At 39.4% G+C, this 27,147-nt stretch overlaps 1 protein-coding gene across 2 annotated transcripts; it reads right to left on the bottom strand.

Annotated features, from left to right (window-relative positions):
- Nucleotides 1-268: 268 nt before the first annotated feature.
- OPRK1 (opioid receptor kappa 1) lies at nt 269-26,725 on the bottom strand. Of its 2 annotated transcripts, XM_068188925.1 has the most exons (7): nt 26,613-26,725; nt 25,485-25,615; nt 23,878-24,214; nt 20,448-20,813; nt 19,638-19,962; nt 6,192-6,544; nt 269-1,718 (listed from the first exon to the last, which is right to left on the bottom strand). In XM_068188925.1, exons 5-7 carry the CDS (start codon nt 19,895-19,897, stop codon nt 1,186-1,188), a joined length of 1,146 nt encoding a protein of 381 aa, XP_068045026.1. In that variant the 5' UTR covers nt 19,898-19,962; nt 20,448-20,813; nt 23,878-24,214; nt 25,485-25,615; nt 26,613-26,725; the 3' UTR covers nt 269-1,185. The 2 variants fall into 2 exon arrangements, with proteins under 2 accessions (XP_068045026.1, XP_068045033.1); XM_068188932.1 differs by lacking the exons at nt 23,878-24,214; nt 25,485-25,615; nt 26,613-26,725 and having other exon boundaries at nt 20,448-22,101.
- Nucleotides 26,726-27,147: the final 422 nt, after the last annotated feature.

Raw genomic sequence — 27,147 nt, 5'->3', positions numbered from 1 at the left:
CAGGAAGACAAATGTCTACAGAGTGGAAGTTAGGCTCCGTTTTACCATAAGCTTACCTTCATCAAGCTAGTGACTTATTTATCTGTGCCTTGTCACCTCTGTCTTCACAGGAAAACAGAGAAAATTATTGAAGTCATAGGACTGTATCAAAGGAAATATATCAGCATCAATAAACCAAGAACTTTTTCCATCAAATGCCATTAAAGCATCCAGTAATATTTAATTTCCGTTGCATCAATCCAGTTAGTTCATGTGCTACTTCCCTTGATTCTAATTTGTCAAATATTTATTTTAGTCTGCTTACATATTGTCCAGGAACACAAGTTAAACATGAGAGTGTTTCCTCCACGTAATTAATGAAACAGGACTTTTCATCAATTCTGTAACAAGTGAAGCATTTGACGTTTTCTAGCCTCTTGTTCAATATACACTCTGAAAATGCATATTATATTATTCAGACTCAATATAGAAACAACCACCTTGGAAAATCACACATACAAAACATTACACAGAGATGATTAAACATGTGATAACAATTCCCATTAAATTCCAGTATTTTTGAATGCCAAAAGGCTTTACCATACACAGACACAATAAAATCACTTTGGTGTGTAGGCAGATCATGCTTAAATTGGATTTTCACAGCACAAACAAGGGTTACAGATTTATTAATTGAGGACAATATTGATTATAGCTCTGGAATTGTTCACAGAAACCTAACACTCTTCACTGTTAAGAGGATCAAGTTGTCAAACTCTGTACTTGAGAAGTAATCACTGTTGGGGCAGAAGTTTCTGGTATAGTTCAGTTTTATGACCAAATGTTGCCTTTTACAATGTTACATATAGTAAAGAGAAGAGCCAGAACTCGTCTTATCCAGAATCACCTGGTGCAACACTATCTCTTCGCTCTGCAAAAGTGTGTCTTAGTGCTGGTTCAAGTACAGCAGATATGGTGCCAAAACCTGACCATCATCCAGGTCCTTTTCATTTGAGCCGATTTTCAGGAGATTCTTGTTTATCAATAATAAACTTGCTTTAGTTCAAACTGCCGGGATTTCTGAAATATTCCAGAAATGTCTGTCTGGGTTAGTCAATTTCAAACTGCAGTTGTAATCTGTGTCAGTCCTAGGTCATTGGACTCCTCTCTCTCCTGAGGACAGTAAGACGACATTTCCACGACTAGTCATACAGGTTTGTTTGCCCCACCTGCTTCCCTCATGTAAGTTGGGTCTTGCACAGTGTTTCTGACTCTGCTGGTACTCTGCCTGTCCATCCTCATCTTGAAGGGGAAGCAGAAGTCCTTGAAGCATCTCTTGAAGTTTTCATCCAAAAAGGCATAAAGGATTGGGTTGAGGCTGCTGTTGGTGTAACCCAAAGCAATGCAGAAGTAATAGCTGGATATGGCAGCAGTGCTGTGGGACACGTCCCCTAAGGCCTCAACCAGCACGAAAATGTGAATAGGAGTCCAGCAGATGATAAAAACTGCCACAACCACAAGCACCAGCCTGGTGATGCGACGCAAGTTTCGATCTTTTTCTCGAGACCCAGAGAGAAGCCGTACGCTTTTCAGGCGCAGAATCATCAGAGTATAGCAAACAATTATAATGAGAACTGGAATAACAAACGCAAAGACAAAGACACAGATTTTCATGAAGATGTCCCACCACACATAATCTCTGTCTGGAAACTGCAAGGAGCATTCAGTGCTAGCAGTATCTAAAAATGAAGGAAGCAAGAAGAAAATTGCTTTGTTATTAGATATTCTAAACAATGTCATTATCATAGCGTAACCTAGGAAAAGTGATTAGCATGTACTGCGATATTAATAAATGGAATTGTCATTAAATCACTCCAAGGAAGCTTTCAGTTAGCATTTAAACTGGTTTTACGCCGCTGTGTCTAGAAATTACTGAGTTTTGAGCTTTTTTAAATGCAAAATATTGCATGAAATTTCTTTCCCATGGGAGGATCTAAAAAAGTAGAGCACAAAAACAAAATCTGTAAAGTTGTTTCTATTTGAATATCAGTGAGATTTAAAACCAGATTGAGTACTATGTTCAGCAAAGTAGAAATATCATTATTATCAAACTATATATGTTTTTGTCTGTGGGTAGAGAAAGATTTTTGATAACATGAACGGTAGAAGCTGAAGGAGGTTTTGATATTAAAAAAAAATTGCCAATATATGATAATTGTGTAATAATATTTTCCCATATGCCTTTTACAGCACAAATAGAGTACACACAAATGCTTACATTCAGCAAAACCCCTGGAAACATCTTCTTTTCCGTTAAATTGAAGTAAATAAAATACACGTGTGTATGGAGTCAAATGGAAGCTACTCTTTTTGCAGATCATGCCACTGAAAATGCAGCCTGTGCAGAGACTGCAGGATCTGTGCCACAGATATCAGCCCACTCCCTTTCCCATCACCCATGCCAGGATTCAGAGCCACAAGCTGTCACTTCAATGTATTTAGCAGAAATATATCATCTGACAGGAGGCAGCTAAGGAATGAAATATTTGAGGTTTCATTTGCTGACCTCATTAGAGCCTTCCAGCATATAAAACACATGGAAAAATAAGTAATAAGATAAATGAGAAGGCAAGAGAAGGAGTAAATTTACAACTACTGTCAGTAGTTCAACTCTATTGAAGATAAGTCAGAGTAACACAGGGATTTTTCACTCTGAATTGTAGCTTAGATTTTGTCCTGTAAAGTGCTATGGATTTTTTATCATTTTCCCTACTGAGTTTGTCAGTCCTCTACAAATTATTATGTATTGTTTTTCATTGATTCAGATCTAAGAGTGGAATGATTCAGTATACTCCTGCACATCACTTTTTCATATCCGTCTCCATCAGGAAACGTCAGAAAAAAAGAAATCAGGCCATATTTCCCTGCTATAAAAATGCTTTCCAAATCAAAAAGATATTGCAGAAAATTTGTTTTGAAAAACAATTAGGGGAGAAAGTTATCATTATAGTGCCATACACACATTTTCATGGTTAGATACCAGAAAGCTGTTAAGGGGCAATATTGAATATGGAAACATTTTAATATAAAATATTTACAGCCAAAAAAGCTAAATATTTTGAGGTTTTATTTTAAATAATATGTATGATTCTGAAAGCTGAAAATGGAAAAGGCATATTTTTCTAGGCTGATGCAGGATACTCAGATGACAGCACAAGGGTGACTTGACACTCAGTGAACTTATCAAATCCTTTGTGATGAAGGTTTTCATAAACATACTTGCTTTCACTTATTTTCATTCTAGAAATGCCAACAATCATCTTCAAAGTTTTCCTGTCAATTATTACTGTTATTTGTAGTAGATCATGGCTTAGCAGCCATGACATAAAATCAGGATGCAGCTGTATTATCTTAATTGGTAAAGCTGCCTCCAGATGTGTGGGATGAAAATGAAGTGTGATCAGGGATGGCTGCTCCGGGCCACATCCAGCTACTCAATGAAACCCACTCCCAGAAGAAATGGCCTCTTCAGAGCTACTGACATAATTTCACATATTTATCTAAATTATTAGGTCATCCTCACTGTATTTTGCTATAATTTGTAGTTGGCAATGTTATTTTAGAATTCCAAATTATCAGATACAAACTTAATTATTATCTTGCCTCTCATTGCAATTTGCTTCCTATGGAAAATCTTATTCTAAAGTCATTAATATTAAGGTATTTCATTTGATACATGTAATGCCATAGCACAGTACTTTATGGAATCCGTTTACATTTTCCCAGTTTACAAGTAGAAAACAGTCAATAGAAAATCTGATCATAATGCACAACACTATATTAATTTTCTGGAACTTTGGAAGTGGAACATAATAAAATCAAATTTATATTCTATTTTTACTGCCTAAAAAGTTGCAGAACTTATGAATAGTGTCATAATCTTCAGATTTCATACTGACGTTTTCCACTTTGAAAACCAAATATTCCAAATACATTGATATATTTAAGGAAAAACACTGAGTTCTATATGGTATTTGGTGTAAATACATTTTATAATGTGCTTGATAAACTACCATTTAAGATTAATCTTAATATTGATCTAGGAAACATACATATTATATATATTATATTGATTGTGTCACTTTCATACCCTTCATATACCTGGCAATATGAATAGCTAATTTTATACCTTTATTTTTTGATAGCTGAACAAATCTTCAGCAAGAAAAGCTCCATTAAGACCAGAGCAGGAACATTTACACAGATGTAAAATTTATTCTGATGGAAAAATGTATCTAAAAGGATACATCTGGGAGCAATTCTGAGCTGGATAACAAAATGGATTAACTGAGCACAGTGAGGAAACCTCAAGTATAATCACTTTCCATTTGCTGTTCAGTTGTTGCTTAAATGTGAATCCAACAGCAGCCCTGAAGCATATAAATAGCAACTGTTTTAACCAATATGACATAAAGTTTGAGGCCTGAGCTCCAGCTGTCAGGCAAGGAGAGCATCTCGCCTTTCCACTCCAGCATTTATCAACGCAATTCATGAACACACCAGACAAGGTAATTGACACTAAATGCTCAAGAGAGACCTTAGATCAGACAAGCAGGGAGGAACAGTAGCAGCTGACAAGCAGCTGCCAATATTTCCAACCTCATTTAGCTCAGCTGTGTTCTGTATCACCAGTCTCTGTTTCATAGGTTATAAAAAAGGGCTGCCTTCTACATGGCGTGGAAAAAACATTTAATCATTGCTGGCCTCAGAGGAGCCCCTTGATCTAAATGTGCTGCTGACACTGAATGACAGGAATATTCTGTTAGTTGAGCATGCTCCAACAAAACACCTGCCTGAGCCAGTGTCCCATGGCCTTCAAGATCTCATATGTAGCAAGACATTCTTCCAAATATGCCTGAAGTTAATGTTTCCCCAGGTAGACCTTGTTTTATAGAGCCTGTCAAAACCTTACTGGGGAGAAGAGCTACAGCATTGCAGACCAAGACATGTGATCCCCCAAAGCACTGAAAGAAGAGCTTCCAGAGGACTTCACTGTCACCTACATAACGGAAGACTAACAGCAAGAACAACACCGACATATCTTCAGCCACATCTATCAGCCCTTGAGCAGCTGTTGCTGAAATGATTTTTCACATTGGTCTATGTCAAACAGCTTAACATACTGCATTTATTGTCTGCCAGATGAAACAGTGCCCTTAGGTAAACATTTGTCTCAGGAGTGAAACCTTTCTAAATAGAAAACGTTGATAGTGCAGGAAATTATGAATAATTTTTCAAAAGGTTGTTTACATCTCAAACAAGACTCCTACCAAATAAATTCCTTGTATTTTATCCAGCCATCCAGCTTTTTGAAGACACCGAGATGTCCCTGCACTGTACTTACACCTGTGGGTATGAAGCGCATGTGTGAGAAAATGCTTCTCCTACCTTCTTCTCAAGGAAGATCTCAAAATCAGATTAACCCCATAGCAGGGTAATGAGTCAGGGGCTAGAGGGGCTAAATCCACAGTCCTTCATGGAACAGGCATTTCAAGCAAAGCCTATACATGGTCTGCATACAGTTTACATTGACATTGTGTTCTTGCAGCTGTTTCCTGGCCATAGCCTGAATTTCCATTTCATGTGACAATCCTTGTTCTCAGCTTTTCCAGGTTTCCATATACATTCCCATCCTTTTTAAAATATGATCTTGAGATATTGTCATATATAATTTACCCTAATTTTCTCTCTCCAGCTACTGATTTTTCCTTTCTTCACCATGCCTTCAAATCCTGTGAAATGGCTGGTGATAATAAATTTCCAAGAATTCTAGTTTCTGCTCTTGGGACTTCATTGGAACTACTCTCACAACACCTACAAAAAGAACCTTAAGCACATATTTCAAGTTTCAGCCTAAACTGATTCTAGATTTGCCCATTGTGATTAAACTCCTGATAATTTTCCCCCGCTGTCTGCTTGTAGTTTTTGATGGCATCATTCCAGCGCAGGCTAGAATGTTCTTTTTTTGGTATGGGCATGTGACCTTAAATGATTTATATGTTGTGCTGCGATGCTCTACAATATATTTCAAAATGTCAGGAATTTAGATGTAATTTTGAAGAAGGAATAAATAAGGTTTGATCAATATTTGAACCTAAAATTTATTGTCAGTTGAGAAATAAAAAGGCTGAATTTTGAATGCTTATGCTCACCTTCCCTGACTTTGGTGCCTCCAAGAACTATTGCTGATATACCAACAGATGAGGACAGCAGCCAGATACAGATGTTGATTATCTTTGCTTTGAGAGGTGTACGAAAGTCCAGAGCCTTCACAGGGTGGCACACAGCAATGTATCGATCAACACTCATCATGGTGAGTGTGAAAATGCTGGTAAACATGTTATAATAGTCAATAGAAATCACTATTTTACACAGCACATCCCCGAAGGGCCAGGAGTTCATCAGGTACTCGGTGCTTTGGAAAGGCATGGTTGTGGTAACAAGGGCATCTGCCATAGCCAGGTTGAAGATGTAGATGTTAGTTGCTGTCTTCATCTTTGTGTACCTGCAGAACGAAAAAAAGTAAGGCTTTATTACTACAAGATATGATTATGTCCATTCAGATAGGTAACAGTACATCAGTCAGGCTTTGCCATAGTTGGGTTTTTTTATGTCTTTTCTCATCTGTGATAGAAATGCACACAATCCCAGACCCTTGGGATAAAAGTAAACACAATTTATTCAATCTCTCAGCACCTATGTTAGCAGGTAGAGCTATTTACCACAGGCAAAACAGGTATATGAATTCATTTAATCCAATTAGACAAATTTCAATTCTGTTTTTGCAAATACAACTAAAAGAAAATATCACTGTTAAATTTGGAAGTGATCAAAATGGTTTTTGTTTCCTTTTCTTATAGCTATCTGTCAGTGATTGTGAGATTTCTGGGTTTGGTTTGTGAAAGGAGCTTTTATCCCATTCTCCAGTAAGAAAATGAGTTAATTGCTATGTCTGCTGGGCCACACTGCTTCTTATATGATAGTTTGTCTTCCTTGAATTCACTACAGAGCCAGCTGGTAGAGTTGTAGTCATTTACCTTCCTTGCCAATTTCTTCTCCTTTCTTGCCATCTCCTACTCCCAGTCCTCTCTTTTATGACTGATAATGCAAAAGATCACAATTGTATAAGTAGGATACCACAGTGGGGAAAAAACTGTCATAGCAATATTTTTGCCTGCATTCTTTAATTTCATCAAAAGTAAGCCCTTGTTTTGTCCAGCTGGTAGGAACCTCAGCCTACATAGAAAAATAGGATCTGTTTTTTGAGGTGACACCCTGCTCTGTTTGACCCCAATGACAGTTTTGGGAGACAGTCCGTGGAGGATGGACACAAAGGATGTTGGAGAGCCTGCTGTACTTATCACTCCTTTCTGAAATGCTTCTCCTCAATACTTGTGTTCACTGCTGTTAATTTATCATTGGATTTAATGAGATTTTCTTTCTCAAAACTGCTTCAGTCCCATATTTTGAGTGTGTGTCCAAACTAGAATGTGTACATGTAACACACATAGAAACACATAGCTACATTTTGCTATATGTTGCTAATAATTTACAGTGGAAATATAAGATTCAACCACTTTAGTCAATGAAGACATAGCACAATGTGTCTATTGCCTTCAAAACTTTGATGTGTAGAATAAAAAATATTTTCAATATAAATTAAGCAGTGCGGTCAAGTTGCGCCCAATATGTAAACTAGCTATTAAAATAAAGTGGGCAGGAATTTCATTGTATGACCAATATGAAATGTTAAAAATAGCATTGTTTTTTTCTAAAACATTTTAATCAAGACTTATCAAGGAAATAAAGCCAAATAGTGGTTTGAAGCAAAGGGAAAAAAAACTGCAAGGGAAGAGAGAATACATCTTTCTCCCCCACATGCTGAACTATCAGTCAGATATGGGCTTCTGCCCCCGACTAGATCAATCTCCTCAACAGACGCTCCAGGAGAGGAGACATTTTGTCCTGTAGGTCACATTATAGCCCTTAAGGCACTGTTCAAACACAAATATGAGTCCTCACAGCTAGAAAAAAAGCAAATATAGGACATATTAACAGACAAAAATTTCCCTCCTGGTTAAAAAAAAGAAAAGAAAAAATACCATCTTCAATTGTATCTCAACTGTAAGACCAAACAAAAGTTCACTAAACACTCAAAACTCTCTGCTAAAATAGACTAATTTCCATTACATTAAATAGACTAGTAGAAGGACAAATTTACTTCTATGGACATCACTGATGATATTTGGAATTGCTGTCTTGTTCATATTGCAATAAAAAGACTGTAGAAAGTTGGAATGATTGCATAAAAAGCACTAAAAATAAAAGAAGGGACCGGAAAAAATTCTTTGACTAACTTAAAGAGCTGAGCACATTTAGTTTATCAAAAAGAACACCAAGAGGTGACTTGATTACAGTGTCTGAAGACCTTCACAGGGAGAAAATAGCAGGTACTGAAGAGTTCTTTCAGACTACACAGAAAAGCATAACAAGAACAAATACATAAAACTCTTAAGAGAGACAAATTCAGCTTAGAAACAATGACAGCTGTTTCTTAATAGCTAAGGTGATTATTATAGGGAAAAAGAAAGGAGTAATTTTTCCATCCACTGATGCCTGCAAATCAAGGTCTGCTGCTTTATAAAGGGTTTGTTTCAATCAAATACAAGTTACTAGACTTAACACAGAAACATTCAGAAGAAATGCAATGACCTTTGATAAGCAGAGGTGACACAAGTAATCATTCTCCTGAATCATTATATCTGTAGATCTTCAAAAACTTTGCCAAGGGTTTGGATAAGGAAAGTTTGCTTTCAAAGTATAAAAGAATTAGCTTGACCTTTTTTTCCTTTAAGAAAATCAGAAAACTGGGGGAAAATATCTAAGAAGATTTTATTAGCCTTGAAAAAGCAAATAGCCAAAAGTCTTTGTATCTCACATTTCCCATTCCTTGCAACCTTAATTCAATTCTTTAATGTGTGTGCCATTACAACTCTATATGCCATATTTTCCCAGCACCCCTTACCCTTTTTCTCCTTCCTAGCCTTACAGTGGAAAAATAGCAAACAAGTGTTGTAAAACAGGGCTCATAAAAACCTTGATTACTTTTGCCTGGAAACATTGGCCTGTGTATAAATGTGGTATTGGCCTTTAAAGTTATCAGGCAGTATAGATAAAGCCATACATTCATTTAGAAGTTTATAAAATTCAGAAATGCCTTTGAGAATCTGGACTCAACCATCCAAACTGCTTTGAATGTTTTAAATTAAACACCTGAAAATTATTAGATGCCCACATGCCTTTGAAGATATGTGCTTTCAGGTTCAATCAAAAGTCCAGATAAAGTAACAGAGTGACTGCTGTTGCGTTCAGACCCTTTCAAGAGGACCCTGATAGAGTCCACAATATGAGGGATTTGTCTGCTTTCCTACAACTCATTCTGTTGCACTAAAACATAGAAGGAAATATGTTTTTGTGGTCTGGGGTTTTCTCACCATGCTCTCCACTCACTTGAACAAGGTCAAAACAGTAATTGTTCAAGGGAATCTTGTCTTCCTTTGCAAAATTAAAATTCTTGATCTGAATTCTTGATCTGAATTCATTTAATTTAAAAATATTTCTATCTGCTTTAATTAGTTTAGCAGGACAGATAAGGTGAACCTGGACATAATTGCACCATAGGCGGCACAGTAGCAATTAATGACATTTTCTAAGTGTCTGAGGTACAAGTTTCAACGACTATTATAATAGTTATAAACCATGGCTGTATAAACTGCTCATGGGAAATCCTATGTCTAAAAAATACTTGTTAAATACAGAGACTTCTTAAGAGAATGGCAACATTTCTGATACTACATAGGAATGGAAAATCCCTCTTTTAAACCAGGTGCTAGAATCTAATTTCAAGCAGCAGTAAAAACTCTGATCACTTAAGCTGGTAGATCTCAAGAGTGCTTGTAAAGCTATAAGCAGGCCTCAAGTCTCTGTAAACTAAAAACTAGAAGATATATCAAAACTGCAGAAAAACTGTCATGATGAAACAGAACACTTTCATATGGATGCTTTTTTTTTTTTATGGGTATATGATAAAATTTTTAAGGAGCAAGTTTTAAATTATGTCCACTTATGTGTCAAAAGTAAAATTCTCAAAACTGTTAGGCATTGTTCACTTTCCAAAAAATGGAAAGTTCTTTGAGGTTGACATTAGACTGACCCCTAGAAATTTTCTCTCGTTTCTCAGTCAACTCATCATTACTGTTCTTTTCCCTCTGGAGTAGAACATGCTTTTAAGACAGTAAATAAGAAGAAATCACACCTCAAGCCTATGCTATCAATGAAATTGTGGTAACAGAAGAGGGAAGCATGCTACTAAGGACCCGGTGTGCTTCCAGAAAAAAATCTTCTAGTAGTGCCCCTTAAAGTTATTATCTCAAACAGAGGAGAGGACTGTGATTCTAAAGTACACTGTAACATTAGAAAAGCTGATAAAAGGTGAGAAAGAGGCTCTGGTCAAACTTTTTTCGTGTAACTGTAATAGGATGAAGTAATGAAATGTTCCCTGCAGTGTGAAATGAGGGATGGGAAAGGGAGCGAAACTAACAAATATACTACAACATTCTCCGGTTGCAGAGGGAAAGTACAAAAGCATAAAATACAATGAGGAATAGCAAACACAGGTTTTTCACAGATACCTGGGTAAGTGAATGAAAATTAAAGTTAAAGCACATCTGAAGCAAATTGCAAAAACACCTATCAGCAGGATGCAGGCTCTGTTCCACTAGGTTCCTCTGAATGAAGTATATGGAGATCAAGCAGCTGGAAAGCTTAGTCAGGAAAGCTCTAAATCTCAAGGCTATATTCCGAGTACACTTGCTATAATACTGCATCAGAACAGGAAATAAAAACCAAAAAGCAGTCCAGGAGGATCTATTTCAAACCCATACCATGTCGAAAGGATGGCTCAGCTCTCTCTTGGATATTCATAATCCAATATAAAATCTTATGCCAATATGAAATGAAGTCTAAGGTTATTTAAAGAATATAAAAATTAATATGCTGTAGTTTTCATGTTTGTATTGGGTTATATGACAATTTTATATTTTAAATTGCCACTTTATAGCAATAGAGGACCTCAGATGACACTTTAAATAAAGGAAAACCTTGTAACTGCACATATTTAATGGTTGCCTGTCTTAACCATCAAATCTTTTAAGACGTGACAAAAAATTGTTGTCTACAAAACTATATCATAAAGTGGAATTCTCTTTACTAATAAGCATCTAAAGACACCAATTTTAAAGCAGCTCAAAAAAGAAAAGCATACATTTGTCTTTTATTCTTCCCCCAGAGAGCATAATCTATGTGAGCATCAAAAGGTATAGTTAAAATCCTTACCATTTTCCGCTACCATTTCTTCTCTGTACTAGCCATAAACTGAATCTGAGCAAGATCTTGTGGATTTAGATAGGATGTGGAAGGTTTTTTCCTTAGCTAAAGAACCAGGCTCTGAATTAGTTCAAGTCTACTTACATAGTGGTCAATGTGGAAGAAAATTCACACTACTTAACAAAAATGAACTAATCTTTCTCCTTCTATGATAAAGGCTTTTAATATTTTTATGTGAGCTCAAGAGTCTCTCTTGCAAGAAACTGTAAAATGGTAGAAAAAAAAATACTGTGAAATTTTTGCTTCCATGACTTTGATAGGAGAGGTTGGAGGTCAAGGTGCTGCGAATCACTGCGGCTTAAAAATGAATCAGTGAGAATGCAGAATTTCACTAAATTGGTACTTCATCTAAAACTATTATGTTTAATAATATTATGAAAGAGCCTGGACAATTAGCTTGGACTGTGTACCCAATTTTTTTTGCTCTCTATTGCTAAGTAGATATGAATACTGACCTTGTCAAGCAACTTATTCTATCTCTTGAAAAACTTCATGCTGCTGCAGATGTTTCCCAGAGACCAGTCATGCCATGGGGAGTTCCCAGGGTGTTCAACAGAACATTCTAATCCTTTTTACTTGTCAGAAGTATATTGCTCTAGTGAACATTGAATCTCTGTCTCTGAACAGAGACATCCACCTTTCCTGTTATTATTTTTTCTTGGAAGAATTTTTTTTTTTTTTTAATAAAGGGCATGAGCTCCTTTGGCAAAGTGCTTCCCATGGGTTTATGGGAGAGGGAAATGAATAGGACAGAGATTGTCTGGCAAGGAGAACAAATCTCATTGCTAAAGGAAACAGGGATAATAGCCCCAGGAAAAGATATCTCATGTTCTTTCTTTCCTTGTTGGTAGCAGACAACAGTTATTGGCTATTTGCTTTCCCTAGATGTTTCTGCAGGACAGAAGAAGGGAAAGAGCTCAGAAACCACTCAGTTGGGGGTCTTGGGGAATGGATATCACTCTTCTTCTCAAAACAATGCACCTGGTGTCCATTTTGCCACAGGGATGAATAACAACTGACGCAGCTGAGAGTGTTTTATAGGACAACTACACACTCAGATGTGTGGAGACCCAAATCTCTTGTCAACACTCCCATAATAAAGTTTAATGGGAGACAAGGGAGTTCGCTCTATAACAAGTATAGGATTATGTGGCAAGACAGCAAATGTACATATCAGTAGTGAGCCAGCTCAGGGAGAAGTCATCAGTCCCTCTTAGGAGGCAGCTGGGAGGCTTTCTCTGGACCCCTCCCATTTATCTGTTTTCCTCACCTGCCTCAGGGAAGCCCATAGCAGAAGACCAACTGAACACATACATTCCAAAAGAAGATGATTCAAGTGAAATGCAGAAAACTTTAAGTCACCATCAACAGAAGAGCACAGCTTCTATCTTCCACTGTGAAAATATTCTTCTCCTGCCCACTTTGACAAAGCAGTCATTCTGAAAGGTGTGTCTAACAGTAAGTCCTGATGCAGTCCATCATCCAGCAGCATTGTAAAACAAAACTTTTCTGAGTGTGAACATTAAGTGAACATTGAGTAGATTGCCTGAACTAATCCTACCATGCAGCTTCTCATCTGTCACTACTCAAGAAGGCTTTTGCCAGCTGCCTAACAGTAGAGACACTGGCTGGACTACCACAATACAGTGGGAAGTGCATTTAGCAAATATAAAATCCTCTGTGTTCCACATGCAGCACAGCTAAATTTGGGAACTCTAGACGTTCACTTTTAATACGTTGCTGACTTCTGGAGCAGAGATGAGCAGCTGCATGTTACAAAGGTAGATTGGTATAAGAAATGGAGAAAACACAAAGTATCTGCTCACTTTCTTACCATGACTTTGCAGAAATTCATACACTGAAGAAAATTGTCTTCTCATACTCATACTCATGAAAAGAACACAGAGACTTCATTGAAAATAATGTCTCAAAACTGAAAACAGGAAACCACCTAAAATTAATTTTAACTTCCATGAGGATTAGAAGGTGAATCTAATGACAGCTGAACCCTCTGGCTTTGGGAGAAATAAATATTTCAAGGGTAATTCACAGCCTGGCATGACAACTTCCCAATAGAACCGTGCCAATTTACAGCAAATAAACAAGTAATATTTTGATGTTATCAAAATCTAGTATTCATTTCAACCAATATCTTAAATCAATTTAATTTTTGTGTACTTTTTTTAAAAAAGTGCTGTGCACTTCTATATATTCTTTATTTATATAATTTTTACATTTTGTGGAACGCCAGCATGATCAGACATCCCTCTTCCAATATCCTTGTTGCATCGGTACACACCCCTTCCCCACAATTAATCCAGTTTGTGCACTCATGCCTGTCCGTAGACAAAATGATATTCCTACTGCCTTTTCCCCATATCTTTCTAAATTCACAAAAGAAGATAGCAATAAGCAAAGCACAAAGTCTTCCTTAAGGAGAACAGCACAGATTCCTCACTTTGAGGGAATTATCTGATATTTAGAGATGAGAGGACCAAAATGGAGACCTGAAGTATACTTCCTGGAAGTTAAGTGTAGTTGGATGCTTTTTCTTCAGAAAGAAATATGTAACTGGAATCAAAACTCATCATGGGAACTCATCTGTTTCAGAGAATTTAACTGAAAGGGACAAATTAATCACAGTTTAGATAGAGTGGGCAAGACAGGAAGATTATCTTCCCTTGTCCTTAATGTGTCTCAGGAATTCAAATCACCCAGTTAAGAATTTCCTTTTACAACATCCTTTCAGCAAATTCAAAATCCTCTCTCAGAAAAAAAGCTAACTGAAAGGTCCCCACTCTTCCCTCATTTCTTCCTCTTCACCAGAAGGGCTTAGCCAGTCTGGGCCCCCCAACACCATCTCCTCACTGTGCACCCTCCCTGTGCTTCCTCCAAGATCATGAGCTGCCTACCCACCACTCTCCCTTCTGACAATAGGAAAGTTATCTCAAGCTTTCTGCCTTGCCAGCAGCCAAACTTGAAATTTCTTCTAAGTTTTCACTTTCTTCCAGTTCAAAAAGGTTCTCTGTAATTCATCGTGCTACCAGACACTGATTCCAGTTATGCCTTTCTCTGAACTAAATGATTACCTGGCTGTTAGCCCAGCAGAAATGTCTGGATGGATACCAAATTACTTTCCAGAAGCCAAACATATTATTCACTACAAGCTATAGCCTCTCTTTAATACTGTCTGTGGTAAATATTCCTTTCAAGCCTCTCCTCTGCTCTCCCTGCCTATTTTCAGTATCAGCTCTTGTTATCACAGCATGACCATGACTTTGGTTTCTTGTCAGCTTATAAATCCCAGGTCTCACTTAGTCACTGTCTAGCTGGGTTTTAAAAGTATTAGAAATAATAACATTTTGTTTAAATGGTCTGCGTTTTCAAACTATCAATACTCTTCTATAAGCCTGTCCTCTTTCTTGTTTCCTGTTGCCTTTTACTTTGTGCCATCTGTAAAAGCTTTTGGTAATGATCACTCTTCAAAGTTGTGATGGAAATTATGTCACGTTTGAACTAACGCTGCAGAACTGATCAAAATTACCTCCATTCAGTGAGGCAAGGCTAAATGCTCTTTGAAATCTGTGATGAATTGCTATCAATCCATTTAATGCCTCTCTGCTGGTAGTAGTAAACTGTCAGATTTTTGATTAGAAAAGGAAACGTTAAAAGTCCTAAACTTCACAAAATATAGTACAGTGCACCCTTCATTATTCATAAAATAATGAAATCATGCAAACTGCCAGCAGTAGGGAACAGGTAATTCAGTTAGGTCGACTTTTCTGGAGCTTAAATTTTCATTTCATAATAATATTCTTTCCAAATATAATTTAATAAAATTAGGACAGTAATTTAAAGTAATTTAATAAGTGATCTTTTGATGGTATGAAAATCTATTTTTAATTTAAACCAATGTATTGAATCAATTTCATTGTTGTGTACTTTTTAAAAAAATATTTTCATTCTTTTTTGGAATGAATGATGAAGAAATTTTAAAAACAATCTGGAAAGGACTCAATTTTATATGGTATTTCTTAATACACTTTTCCCATTATGTAAAATGCTGTTCAGTTCAATGAATATAAGAACAAAAATGTATCAGTGCTAAAACGTTTTCTTCAACATTAGATTAAGCAGAGAATTATAAGGTTTCTCTTTTCCCTTAGGAATTAGTCTACATATCTGTAACATAACTTCTTCTTAAAAATCCTTGAATGTAGAAAATTATTCAGTTCACAGGCAGCCTGAAAGATAATTTTAAAAGAAATACAGGATTGGCTCTTTGGGATCCTGTTGGTATCAGTTGATCTCAGTAAATTACTCCAGGAACAATGAGAGTAAGATAAATACATAGAAAAAGTACATCTGGAGAGGGTAAGAGAGAGCATCACCCAGAGTTTTGTCAGAGTATGTTTATGGTTTTGATAGGTGCAAATCGTAGTTAAAGCTGTAACTTTAGTCAGGAGATTTTCTTCCCTGCAACTGTCACAAGAAACTATGATCTTGCTTACAGCCAGCACTAAATTTGAAAGAAAAAAGTCATGAGGTAAGAGGAATGAAGAAAAAAGCCTTTTTGCTTCCAAGGACAAACAGGTTTTTTTATCCCCTTCAGCCAACTATTTTCCCTCCAGAAATATCTTATGACACCTCCGAGGTAAAGCTAATCTCAAAAGAAAAAGTTTGGGGTTGAGGTACATTCTGGTAATGCTAAGAACCACACAGCTGTAGGACTTTCCTCAGGTGAGGTCAGACAACTTGAGCAGGTATCTGCAAACCCATTTCATGTTTCCCCTCCTCCTCCATAGGGGAGAACTGTGCTTCCCACAAAGTGCCTGTATTTCCCGCCAGTACAAGAAGCAATGTGATGCCTTATTTTCTCTTAGTCTCTTCCCCAGGACAAGCAGCAGCCGCAGGACAGCATTACACCCCACGCGCCATGGGCTTGGCAGGGAGTGTCCATCCTCCCAGCTGACAGCAGAGCCCCTTGGGATGGGGCACGTGCTGCACAGCTGATCCAAACATGGGGAGAGCTCCTGCAAACCACCCACACTGGGACAGCCAAGTGCCATGGGCAGGAACAGAGTGCCAGTCCACTGTCTACTCAATGCAGAGCTTTTTCTGCTCATTAAAAATGATCACTCAATGTGTGTCTGATGAGCCCAGGGTGTTTACAAGAGACTTGGTCTTGCTCTGTTATAAGCTTTAGTGGTTAGACTTTGGCTTTTAAATCTGACTTTTGCTGTGCGTTTAAAGACAGTGAATGCCAGCATCTCTATTTTACATGTGAGAAAACCATGAAGTGACCTCATCAGGACAGGAAAAAGTGTTGAAGCTTGATAGTAAAACCAAGAGAAGAGTCCAGGTCTCCTGAGAAATGGTTTAAGAAGCCATGCTGTCAGCACTGTACTAAAGGACAATTCCCAGTCAGACTTCAGCACAAATCTCTCCTCACAGGAGCTGTATCAAACTCAGCTACTTTTCTGTCAGGAGTTTGCACATGTCATTGAAGTGGCATTCTCCTGTTATTTTTTCCTCTGAGGAAACTCTGCGTTTTCCCTCTCAGCAGTAAAGCACCCCACCAGACCTGTAAGAGATCTCATTCACCCAGCACTCCATGCACAAGCTGCTGAGCTGCTGACTCACTGGTGTCCATGAGCTTCTTTAGCAGCCCTTATGCAGAAGTAGCAAAACCAGTCCTGGAATTGGCCAAAGCCTGCTGATACCACAGGCTATGGCTGAATTTGAGCCTGTCTCTGAGGCATCTAAAGATTCTGGAGTCTCCTAAATCTACCACATCATTGACACTTCAACACTTTGATTGAAAGTCTTAGAACACAGGGGGGTCCTTTTTTTTGTGACCCAAAAAGTGACCCCGTGTCAGGCCTGGAGTGTCAGGCAGTTGGGCTAGGTGATTATTATAATAATTCCAACTGAACTGTTCTAACAATATTAGACATTTAAATGAGTAAAGGGAGAAGGAGTCGTGCCTGCCTTGCCTGCCTGTCCAGAGGGGGTTAGGAGGAGGAGAGCAGATCTGGAATTCAGAGTTGAGAAAGAGCAGCAAAGGGCCTCAGACAAAGCCTGTACGCAGCTGGAAGGTTAAAAAGAGCCTCAGTATATCCTCATCCCACTTTAGAATTGTGGCAGCTGGAGGGGGGTATTGTGGGATGGCTGGGGGACAGGATCTGCCTCTCCCTTACCATCTTCTTTCACAAACTTCTCACGGACCTTGTCTTTCTTCACAAAAGGACATCACTGCAGGGTGCATTGTTCGTGGGTCATTAAAATCCATCCTGAGACACAATCATGCAGAGAGTGTATGTGAGGAAAAAATGAAGGGACATGAGATATTTGGAAAAAATGAAGAAAATAAACCTCTTGCACAAACATTTGAAATATTTCAAGACCATAAGAAAATTTAAAATTGTTGGCTTGTGTATGCCTGCACTTCAGCTAATGATTCTATCAGTGTTTAAAGCATTTGCCACACAGAGAACCTAGGAGAGAAATAAACAAAAAAAAAAAAAAAGAAAAATAAAAAGTACCAACAGGTGTTTTGTCATATTTATTTTTTACCACGTAATCGAGAGATGGGCCAAGAGAAAATTCAACGAAAGGCTAATGTAGGAACTAGAAGGAAAATGAGCAATAGCTATCTAGAGCCTTACAAAAATTGTCTTAGGAGAGTAGCAGAAGGAGAGAAAAAATCAAATATCTATGCACCAGTATAATACATACATGCTAACTTCTAGGGCCAAGTTCGGGTTTATTTCCACTGCCCAGGCCAGTTAATCAGCTGTCTTTGTTACTGACTGGTGGCTTAGAATATCTCTGCCTTTGCAGCTGTGTGACTGTCAAGTATGGAGTCTCTTTTCTTGAAAGAAAAATACACAAAGAAATTAAATCTCTACCCTGAGTGAAGGGCAAAAGGGCATGTAGGGGTATAAAAAAATCACAACACCACAAAACTGGAGCCAGCCACTGTTTCTAAATTGACCACAGGCATCTCTTTTTATTGCACTGACTAGTAAATTTATTTTCATTATTCAAGAGTATTCACCTGATTATAACTCATCTTTTTGAAGTACCTTATCAACAGCTTCAGTTGTTCTCATAACTTCCCCTCATAACAAGTCTGACAGTTACTTCATCATTCTGCAATTGCTTGACCCTTATCATGCATCCCTTACAAAAGAGAATCCCTTCCAATGCCTCCATTTTTTTCCATGTACAAGCTGATTTCATTGGAGCAATGAGTACTCCAAAATTCTGGGAATTTTTTTCCCAGAAACTTTATCAGAATTCAAGCAGGCTGTGGAGAAAGAGTCCAAAATTTGCATGATTCCAGTGCCCTGGATTGCTCATTATTACCCTGCTAAACAGCACTGTCCAAGCATTCTTACAGATTTTACAGATTGCAAATGAAAACGACAAAAAGAGAGAGGAAACACAGTGCAAGCTAAAATGTTCACCAATACACAAGTGTAAGTGCAAGCATAAGTACCAGTGTCTGTCACCAAGTGGTTTAGTTTGAAACCTTTACTAACACAGACACAAAGCTTTCTCCTCTTTCCTGAAAAACAATGGAAAAGGTATTTCAGCACTTTACTTTCTTCAATTCAACATCAACAACTGGATTTAAACACTGCTAAACAGAGAAAAAACATCCCTTGCTTTACATGAAACTGTTCTTCCTACATTTATAATTTCCTGGCTTTCCCTCCTTGTTAAAGAAAACATTAGGTGCCAAGGCAGCGATGTATCAGTGTCCACATGACTGGACACATAAGCTGCCCCTAGGGGTCTCCTCACGGTGGAAATAAAAGCTGCCTTGTAGAAGTTTCCTTCTTTCACTCGAGCTTTTTTCCCTCGGATGCCAGCAGCATCTCATCCCTAGAGGGCAGCCAATGAACACAGCTCCAGGCACAAGCGCTTTCCCTCAGGCTGCAGGATTTATCACATTTAACCAGCTTGTCCCTTCTTTCTCTAACACAAGTGCAGGAAAACCACTGGGATTGACATGGTTTAGGTAATTTCAGTTGCTTTTTTCCAGCTCCTCACAGTAGGACTTCCATAATCCACCCCCTCCCCCACCCTGCCAAACTTAGGGACAGTCTTTTGCCCCTCTTCCAACCGGTACCCAGAACTCTTACCTTATGATGACAAACATGACCAGGGAGTTTCCCACCAAGCCGACAACGAAGACCACCGAGTAGACAGCAGTGATGATGATGGGAATGGCGGGGTAGATGCTGGTGTGGTTGTGCTGGCCGTCCCCGAAGACCCCAGTGGCATTGCTGTCATAGACTGCCCAGCCCGGGAGCCAGCTGCTGCTGGTGCTGGGGGGCCGGCAGGGCACTGGGGAGCAGCTGGAGTCTGGCTCCTCACGGAAAATCTGTATGGGGGCATCCATAGGGGTACAGTCCCCACAGGCAGGAGGGAGACCAGAAGGGGTGCACACAGCAGGAGGCAAGTAAGCTGGAAAGAGGGGAGAGAGAGATAGAAAGTATTTTTACAGACACAGAACATTAAGACCTCTGAAACGTGTATGTGTTAAGGGGAGCTCTGCTGTGACGGGAACTGTAATTTGCCAAGCAGAGATTTAAGCAAATTACATTCATATTAAATGATTTCAAGTTTTATGTCTTGCTATGTAATGCTGCTTCTCCAAGTGCACAAGGAAAGTTTTCCTCCACTTTCAAAGGTTGCATAGTGAAGCAAGCCAGATGGGAACAACTCAGATCCACTCCCACACTTTAACCCTGTCTTCCCCATCTTTCATATTTTAAGTCAAACTCTATCCTAACAAGGGCTCCTCATTGCCTAAGCTCTGCTATAAACAGGAAGGAGACAGAGAAACCCACAACCTCTCTGCACACCTGCTTTAACATCCTGCCTGAGTTATTTTTTTCCTGATCCCATACCTGCTTTCATAGAAAAGACACATTAATGACAAAAAATACCTTTCAGTCCAGGAAAAGAAGCGGAGTCCTCAAACAGGTGCTCTTTGCAGGAAAAGAAAAGAAAAAAGCCGCTGTGCTTGGCTCCTGGAAGTGCCACTGACCACCTTGGACTTTTGGATGTGAGGCACCTGCGCCCTCAGAGAGGCGTGCTGGCAGCAGAGCCGTTTCCCAGGCTTGAGCTGCACGGTGCAGCAGCAGCAGCAGTTGCTGCTGTTCCAGCTCCCACCACTTCGCCTTTTCTCTCTCAGGCTCCCTCTGCCTCCCTCTCGCTCTGCCAGGGCTCCAGCAGCACTCTGCACTGATGCACACGTTCTCCACTGTCTCTGTCCCCGCAGCTCAGAAGCTCACATGACTTCTTTCTAAACACTGAGATGCAGACAAATTAAAAGAAAAGCAAGAAATAAGTTCTGTTATGAATGAATGCTTATTTTAATACACTTTTCCAAGTTTTCTTTCCTCAATTCTCCTACACTCCCAGGCCTCAAGAAATAACCCTCTTTGCCTTATTGAATCCCACAGGATTTCAGACTAGTAGACACTAAATAAAAGAGGAATTTTAAATTTAGACGCCTTGCCTGGTCCATCAGCTCTTTCATGCCTCGACTCCACAACTGTGTGTCCAAAACGTTTCTCACTGGGTAGCTGTGCCCCTGTTCCTTTGCACCTGCAACTCCAAAGTCAGAAGCTGGCTACCAAGGAAAAGAGTGACACCCTAATTACTGTACAGATTTTTCGAGCTGTCCCACACCATGTGAGAAGCCCAGAATTCCCTGTAGCACTTCATTCTCCCAGCTGCAGCCAGAAATGGGGAAGTGGTGTGTACAGAAATCACATCCCTCAGAGCTTATCCCTAACATACTGTCTCAAGCAGGAGTTGTCAATGCACCAATATGTGTGTTCAAGTATCCTTTAACTTGCACACAGACCTTGAAATCCCCACCAAAACTCTCTCTAAATGGCAAATTGGAAGAGAAGAGGCAAGACCCTGAGTTATTCCTACTCCTTCAGAAGATGCTGGGAACAGCCATACTGGCTGCATCTCAAAGTGTGCAGCAGGAAAACCCGTCTCTGGAGAAAGAGAGAGGCTGTGAGTTTCCTTCAAGTTTTTCCAATCTTGAAACTTTACTTCATGCTCCCTTTGTTGAGTGTCTGTGATATGACTGAGTTTTCTATTCTAAACAATTTTTTTTCCTAAACCTATAATCAAGAGACTAAATTATGTCAGCTGAGTGAGAAATCATGTAGGAGGCTTAAAAGGTACAGAACCCCCTCTCTTAGAGGAAAAGGCTTGTTCAAATGTGATAATGGCTTTGACTGTGGTCACTGTTTTCTCCAGAACTTCAGTAACTGCTCATGATCATGTGTACAGAGCTGTCTAAAAATTTCACTTTTGATGACAATGGATAAAAATGCATAATAACTAATGTGTGACAGAAATGTCCCTGAGACAGGGACACAAATCTAGGAAGTAATCATTTTTTTGAAGATGAAGTAGATCCTAACGTAAAATGTACTCCAATTATGGTTTTATCCTCTGCAATCCATGGTCTTCTGCCCATGTACTGAAGGGAACTACTGCTGCTGTATCATCTCATAAATAATTTTACTGGTGATTTTCAACTTCTTATTAGCATCTTCCCCAGAATTTTCCACATTCTACAATTAAAATATACAGGAAAGATTTAAAATAGCAATGTTTTAGCACTCATTGATAATTTAGATCTTATGAGCAATCATTTTGTCACTGCAATTACTACAGGTGGATCCAAAACTTCTATATGGGGAAGGAAACCTATTATTTCTGTGAGTAAATCTACAGCACAGATGACACAAAAAAGTAAGATAAATAGCAGACTCACAGCTTTTTGAAGCACCAATGGTTGGACAGTAATCTGCTCATTCTCTAACTAAATTCTGTGCTGAAACTCTCCATGGATCTTAGCGTCAGCACAAAAAAACATGCGCTTACAGTTGTAGTCACTGGCCCTTCATGGAGTTTGCCATGTAACTACATGGGACTTGAATGAGATGGAGTTTGACCACAACACTGCAAATTACAGGTTGAGCCAGAGGCGATGTTTAAGCTGCTGGATGCTTTTTGTTTATGTGTGTTCCATGTTGGAGACCCAACTTTGGCTCTTGGTTGCTGTAGGACCTTATGATACAGTAGAAAGAAAGTACTTGCCTAAGTTGTTGGGTTGTCTTCTGAAAGTCAAATCAAAATCATATGCACTGTTAAAAAATTATCTTTTCCTTTCTTGTGTTGGCTTTGCAAATGAAAACCTGAATATCAGGCTTAGCAGCAGCAACTGGTCTCACTGCTGGTACCAGGAACAACCGCCACGATATCGAAAGGAAAACTAAGGGCAGAGGGAGAACCAGTGTGCATCTTCCTCTCCTTCAACACCTGACTGCACAGTGCCTCTGCGCTCTTCCCAACAGTCCTGTGGAAAAGGGCAGTCTCCTGGAGTCCCAGGGCAGAGAAAGGCAGGATGACCTAGCCCATACTGCCCACACACCAATGCCAAAAACCCCTGTTCCCTCTAAGGGCTTACAAGAGACAGAAGGCCCTGCTTTCAAATGAAAGTAAGGAAATATTTAGAGAAGAAAGACAGAATAAAACCAGCATTATCTCACTGTTCAGCTGCCATTTTCCTCCAGTAATGTTCTTACAAACATGTGGCTTGCATGCTCCCCAACTTCTTGCTGTAATAGTTTAGACCCAATAGTGTTCACCTCGCTGGACTTTGGGAAACACAACAGAAACCACTTGGACTTTCTAAATTAAGAATATAAAGCTATATATCAAAATCCATAATTATAGAAAATTGTTTAAGCTATAAATTCCAGCTCTCAAAAGTGAAAACACCATCATATTCAGTTGCCTGATACCTAGGAACTACAACATGTGCATTTACACAAATTTTTACTTTCTCCAGGCTCTCTGCCTCAATCAAAAATCAGCTACACAATATTGTTAAATATAAGTGGAAGGACAAACATAAACTGGGAATTTTGTATCTATGAAGCATTTTCTTTTACAATCCTAGCAAAATTCTTTGAATTAATAAGAAACCTGGGGGGAGGGAAATATGTGATATTTAACGATAGCAGGTAGGAAGGGCTTCAGCACCGTCTTTTTTCTTACCAAAAGCTAAAAAGCTGCCCCCATCAGCACAGTGTTTTAAAACTTTAAAGGTGTGGTGGGACATTAATTCAGCCCTGACTCAGAGGTAAGAATGAACCACCTTGAATCACAGGCATGACTCTGTGCAGCACTGTGCCATCTGCTCACCATGCTGCAGCACAGATGCAGCTCCATCACCTCAGCACGCTCACTTTCAGCGAAAACTGTGAAATTCCTGACATTGTTTTCTAGAAAACCATGACACTTTATGGGTTTCAGTCAAATGCACAGGATAGGACAGACCTTGAAGTTCAGCCGTGAGCTGTAACTCTGGACACTTTGGAACAGGATCATTTCCAGAGATCACCCCCTATTCTAGAGGCTGGAGAAGAGACCACATGAGTTAGCTGAAGCACACTATCAAGATGCTTGTTCAGCTAATATTTGTTTTTACTACATGATTAACCAAAGGCTACAATGATAGCGAGCCTGTGTAAAGGTAGGAGATGCTGGAAACACTTTCTGGTGGCTCCAGTTGCCAAGGAAACAAAGTTCTCTTGTCTCGCTGCATCCAGAAATGTTAGCTCTCTGTGTGAACACAGCTTTCGGGAAATGGTGTGTTCTATGCTCTTCAAAAGACCTGCAAGAGAGAGGAAGGGGCAAAAGAGAGATGAGAAAGTATATTCAATGCTACTCGAACAGCTTTTGTACACATATTTTGCTCACAGCAGACTAAACATTCATCATGAGATTTGTGCTTTGCTTTTACTTGTCAAAAACAGAAGTTCATGTTACATATAGAAAAAAATTACTGGTACAGACCTCCACTGTGACCTTCAGAAACCAGCCCAATATAGTGCTGAGCACAGGAATAGCTTCTGTCCCAAGGCATGTCCTTCTTCCACAGAAAAGTCCCTGGGTGTTTATGAAGAGACCAGCCACGCTCAAACTGCCAGCTGCAGGGAGGGACTGGAGAAGGCATTGAAAGGTTTCTGACTCTAGGACTTTAAAAACAAGGGAAGTTATACAGAAAACAGCTAATTGGCAGTGAGGAGCTCCGTGGCTGGGTTTAAGGAGTTCAGAAGATCCCAGCAGGAGGCCATCTGCCTTGTTCTGCTGTCACCCTGCCTCCCCCCAGCAGCACCTCTGTCCACAGCTGGTCATGGCACACATGCCAGGTCCCTGGAGCAGAGGCAGAATTGTCAAAACAGGTCACCACTTTGCCATCTTCCCTGCATTTCATTTCATCAAGATCCTCAGCTGGAAGTTTTATAACTTCTCATTTTTATGGAACAGGCTAGAGCTCTGACTCCAGAGGAAACAGAAGGATGATTAAAGCCAACAAATTTGAGCTACAGAACAACTTTTACGACTTCTCTTTAAAAGAGAAAATTGTGGTATTCTTCAAATATCCATATAAGGATACATATATCTGATCTACAGACCAGCTCATCTGATACAGATTTTTTAAACAAAACAAAACAAAAAAAAAAAACCTACTAAACAAACAAAAAAAAAATCACACAAACCAACCAAACAAAAAGAAACAATGACAGAGCAAAACTATTACATCTCTCTTACTATAATTTACAACTACTTCTGTGGGCATTAACAGTTAATCATCCTTCACGGCAAGTTGGCTTCCCAGCATGTGGAAGCACAGCTCTGCTGGTAAGTGGTTACAGAGTTCCAGAGAGGAAATGGGGATCAGCTAACACAACTTGAACTTCCCTCTGACTTTGGTTCTGAGTCAGGAGATGATAATGGCATTCAAAATTTTATGGGAATAAATAAAAGCCATTTTAAGATTAGCCTGGTCGTTTCTTCTTAGGATGATCCCAGTGGATTGTGTGGGGTAAGTACTGAATTTTCCCCAAAGAGATCAAGATCCTGCAGAGTCTTTTCTTTACCTTTTTAACAAGAAAAGAAGGATGATTCATTTCCAGGAAGGGTAAGAACTCTGTTGATTATATGCCAATGATACCTAAATCTTAATCTTCTTTGCTCATACTTAGAACGGTTTGTTGACTTATTCTAGTGTCTGGCAGAAGTAAGAGTGAAATATTATGTAGCTGAAAGTACAGAAAAGTGAATTTTTCATACAGCCCCTAAATCTTGCCCCTCCCACCTCCTCTACCTCCTGTTTTTAGCACCTTCATTCATACATAATTAATGGCTTAAAGACAAGTGTTGTGATGAAAGATGGATGAATTTAGCTCTCTGAATAAGAGTTACGACTGCACCAGCTGGCTAGACCATTCTCTGCTGGACTGTGGGACAGAGTGGCTGCTGACTCCAAGACTAAACCCCACTTAGTCTTTGCCCCTTCCCTTTTCACAGCTAATCAAGTCCTATTAGTCACCCACTGAACACTACAGAGAACTTGGAGCTGCAGAACAGTGCAGTAATAGTGATGCTGAGGGTAGGGAGTATCAAGTAAAACTTGGTGTGGATGCCACAGTTTTCCTCAGTGCAGGAGGACTGACCTTACTTAAGCATGTACCAGTAAAGCTCACAAAAGAAACCCTCAATTACTTGAAGTTATTTGGGTTTATTTAAGTCATACTGAACAAAGGGCTAAAAACTGGCAAGCTCAAAGTCAAGGGTTGGGGTGAAGCCCAAAAGTTGCCAAACTGCTCAGAAAGCCCATTTAGCCAGAGCGCACCCACGTGGCCTTGTACACGAAGGGGGATGAGCCCCAGTGGGGCTCCCGGCAGTGGGACTGAGGTGGCCCTTCACAGCCATCTTCCCCACTACTCTGCCTGGTTATATTTCATAGAATAACAAAAGACTTCATTAAGGATGGGAAAGACCTGTAAGATCATGCATTCCAACAGGTAACCGAGCTTTGCCAAGCCTACCATTAAACCATGTCCCCAGATGCCACATCTATGTGGTTTTATAAATAATTGCAGGGATAGTGACCCCACCACTTCTCTGTGAAGTCTGTTCCAGTGTTTGATAATCCTTTAGAAATTTTTCCTAATATCTAATCTAAACCTCTCCTTGTGCAGCTTGAGGACATTTCCTCAGGTTACCTGGGAGAAGATACTGACTCCCACCTGGCTACAGTCTTATTTTGGGTAGTAGTAAGGAATGATAAGGTCTACTGTGAGCCTTCTTTTCTCCATGCTTAACAACCCTTCAGCTACTTGATCACCTCCACTGCCCTTCTCTGGACATTCTCCAGCCACTCAGAGTCTTTCTCATACTGAAGGGCCCAAAATTGGATGCAGGATTCCATGTGTGGCCTTACCAGTGCCAAGTACAGAGGGATAATCCCTGCCATGGTCCTGCTGGCCACACCACTGCTGATCCAAGCCAAGGATGTCACTGGCTTTCTTGGCCACCTGGGCACAGCATTCAGCTGGCTAGCATTCAGCCAGCTTTCAACCAGCATGTCCAGGTCATTTTCTGCTAGGCAGCTTCCCAGGCACTTGTCCCCAAACCTTTAGCACTGCCTGAAGTTGTTGTGACTCGAGTGCAGAATCCACCACTTCACTTTTTTGAACCTCAGGCAATTGGCCTCAGCTCATGGATCCAGCCTGTCTGGATCCCTCTGCAGATCATTCC

Source organism: Anomalospiza imberbis, chromosome 1 (assembly GCF_031753505.1).
Source record: "Anomalospiza imberbis isolate Cuckoo-Finch-1a 21T00152 chromosome 1, ASM3175350v1, whole genome shotgun sequence".
NCBI classification, from domain to species: domain Eukaryota; kingdom Metazoa; phylum Chordata; class Aves; order Passeriformes; family Viduidae; genus Anomalospiza; species Anomalospiza imberbis.
This window is presented reverse-complemented; position numbering and strand designations above follow the sequence as displayed.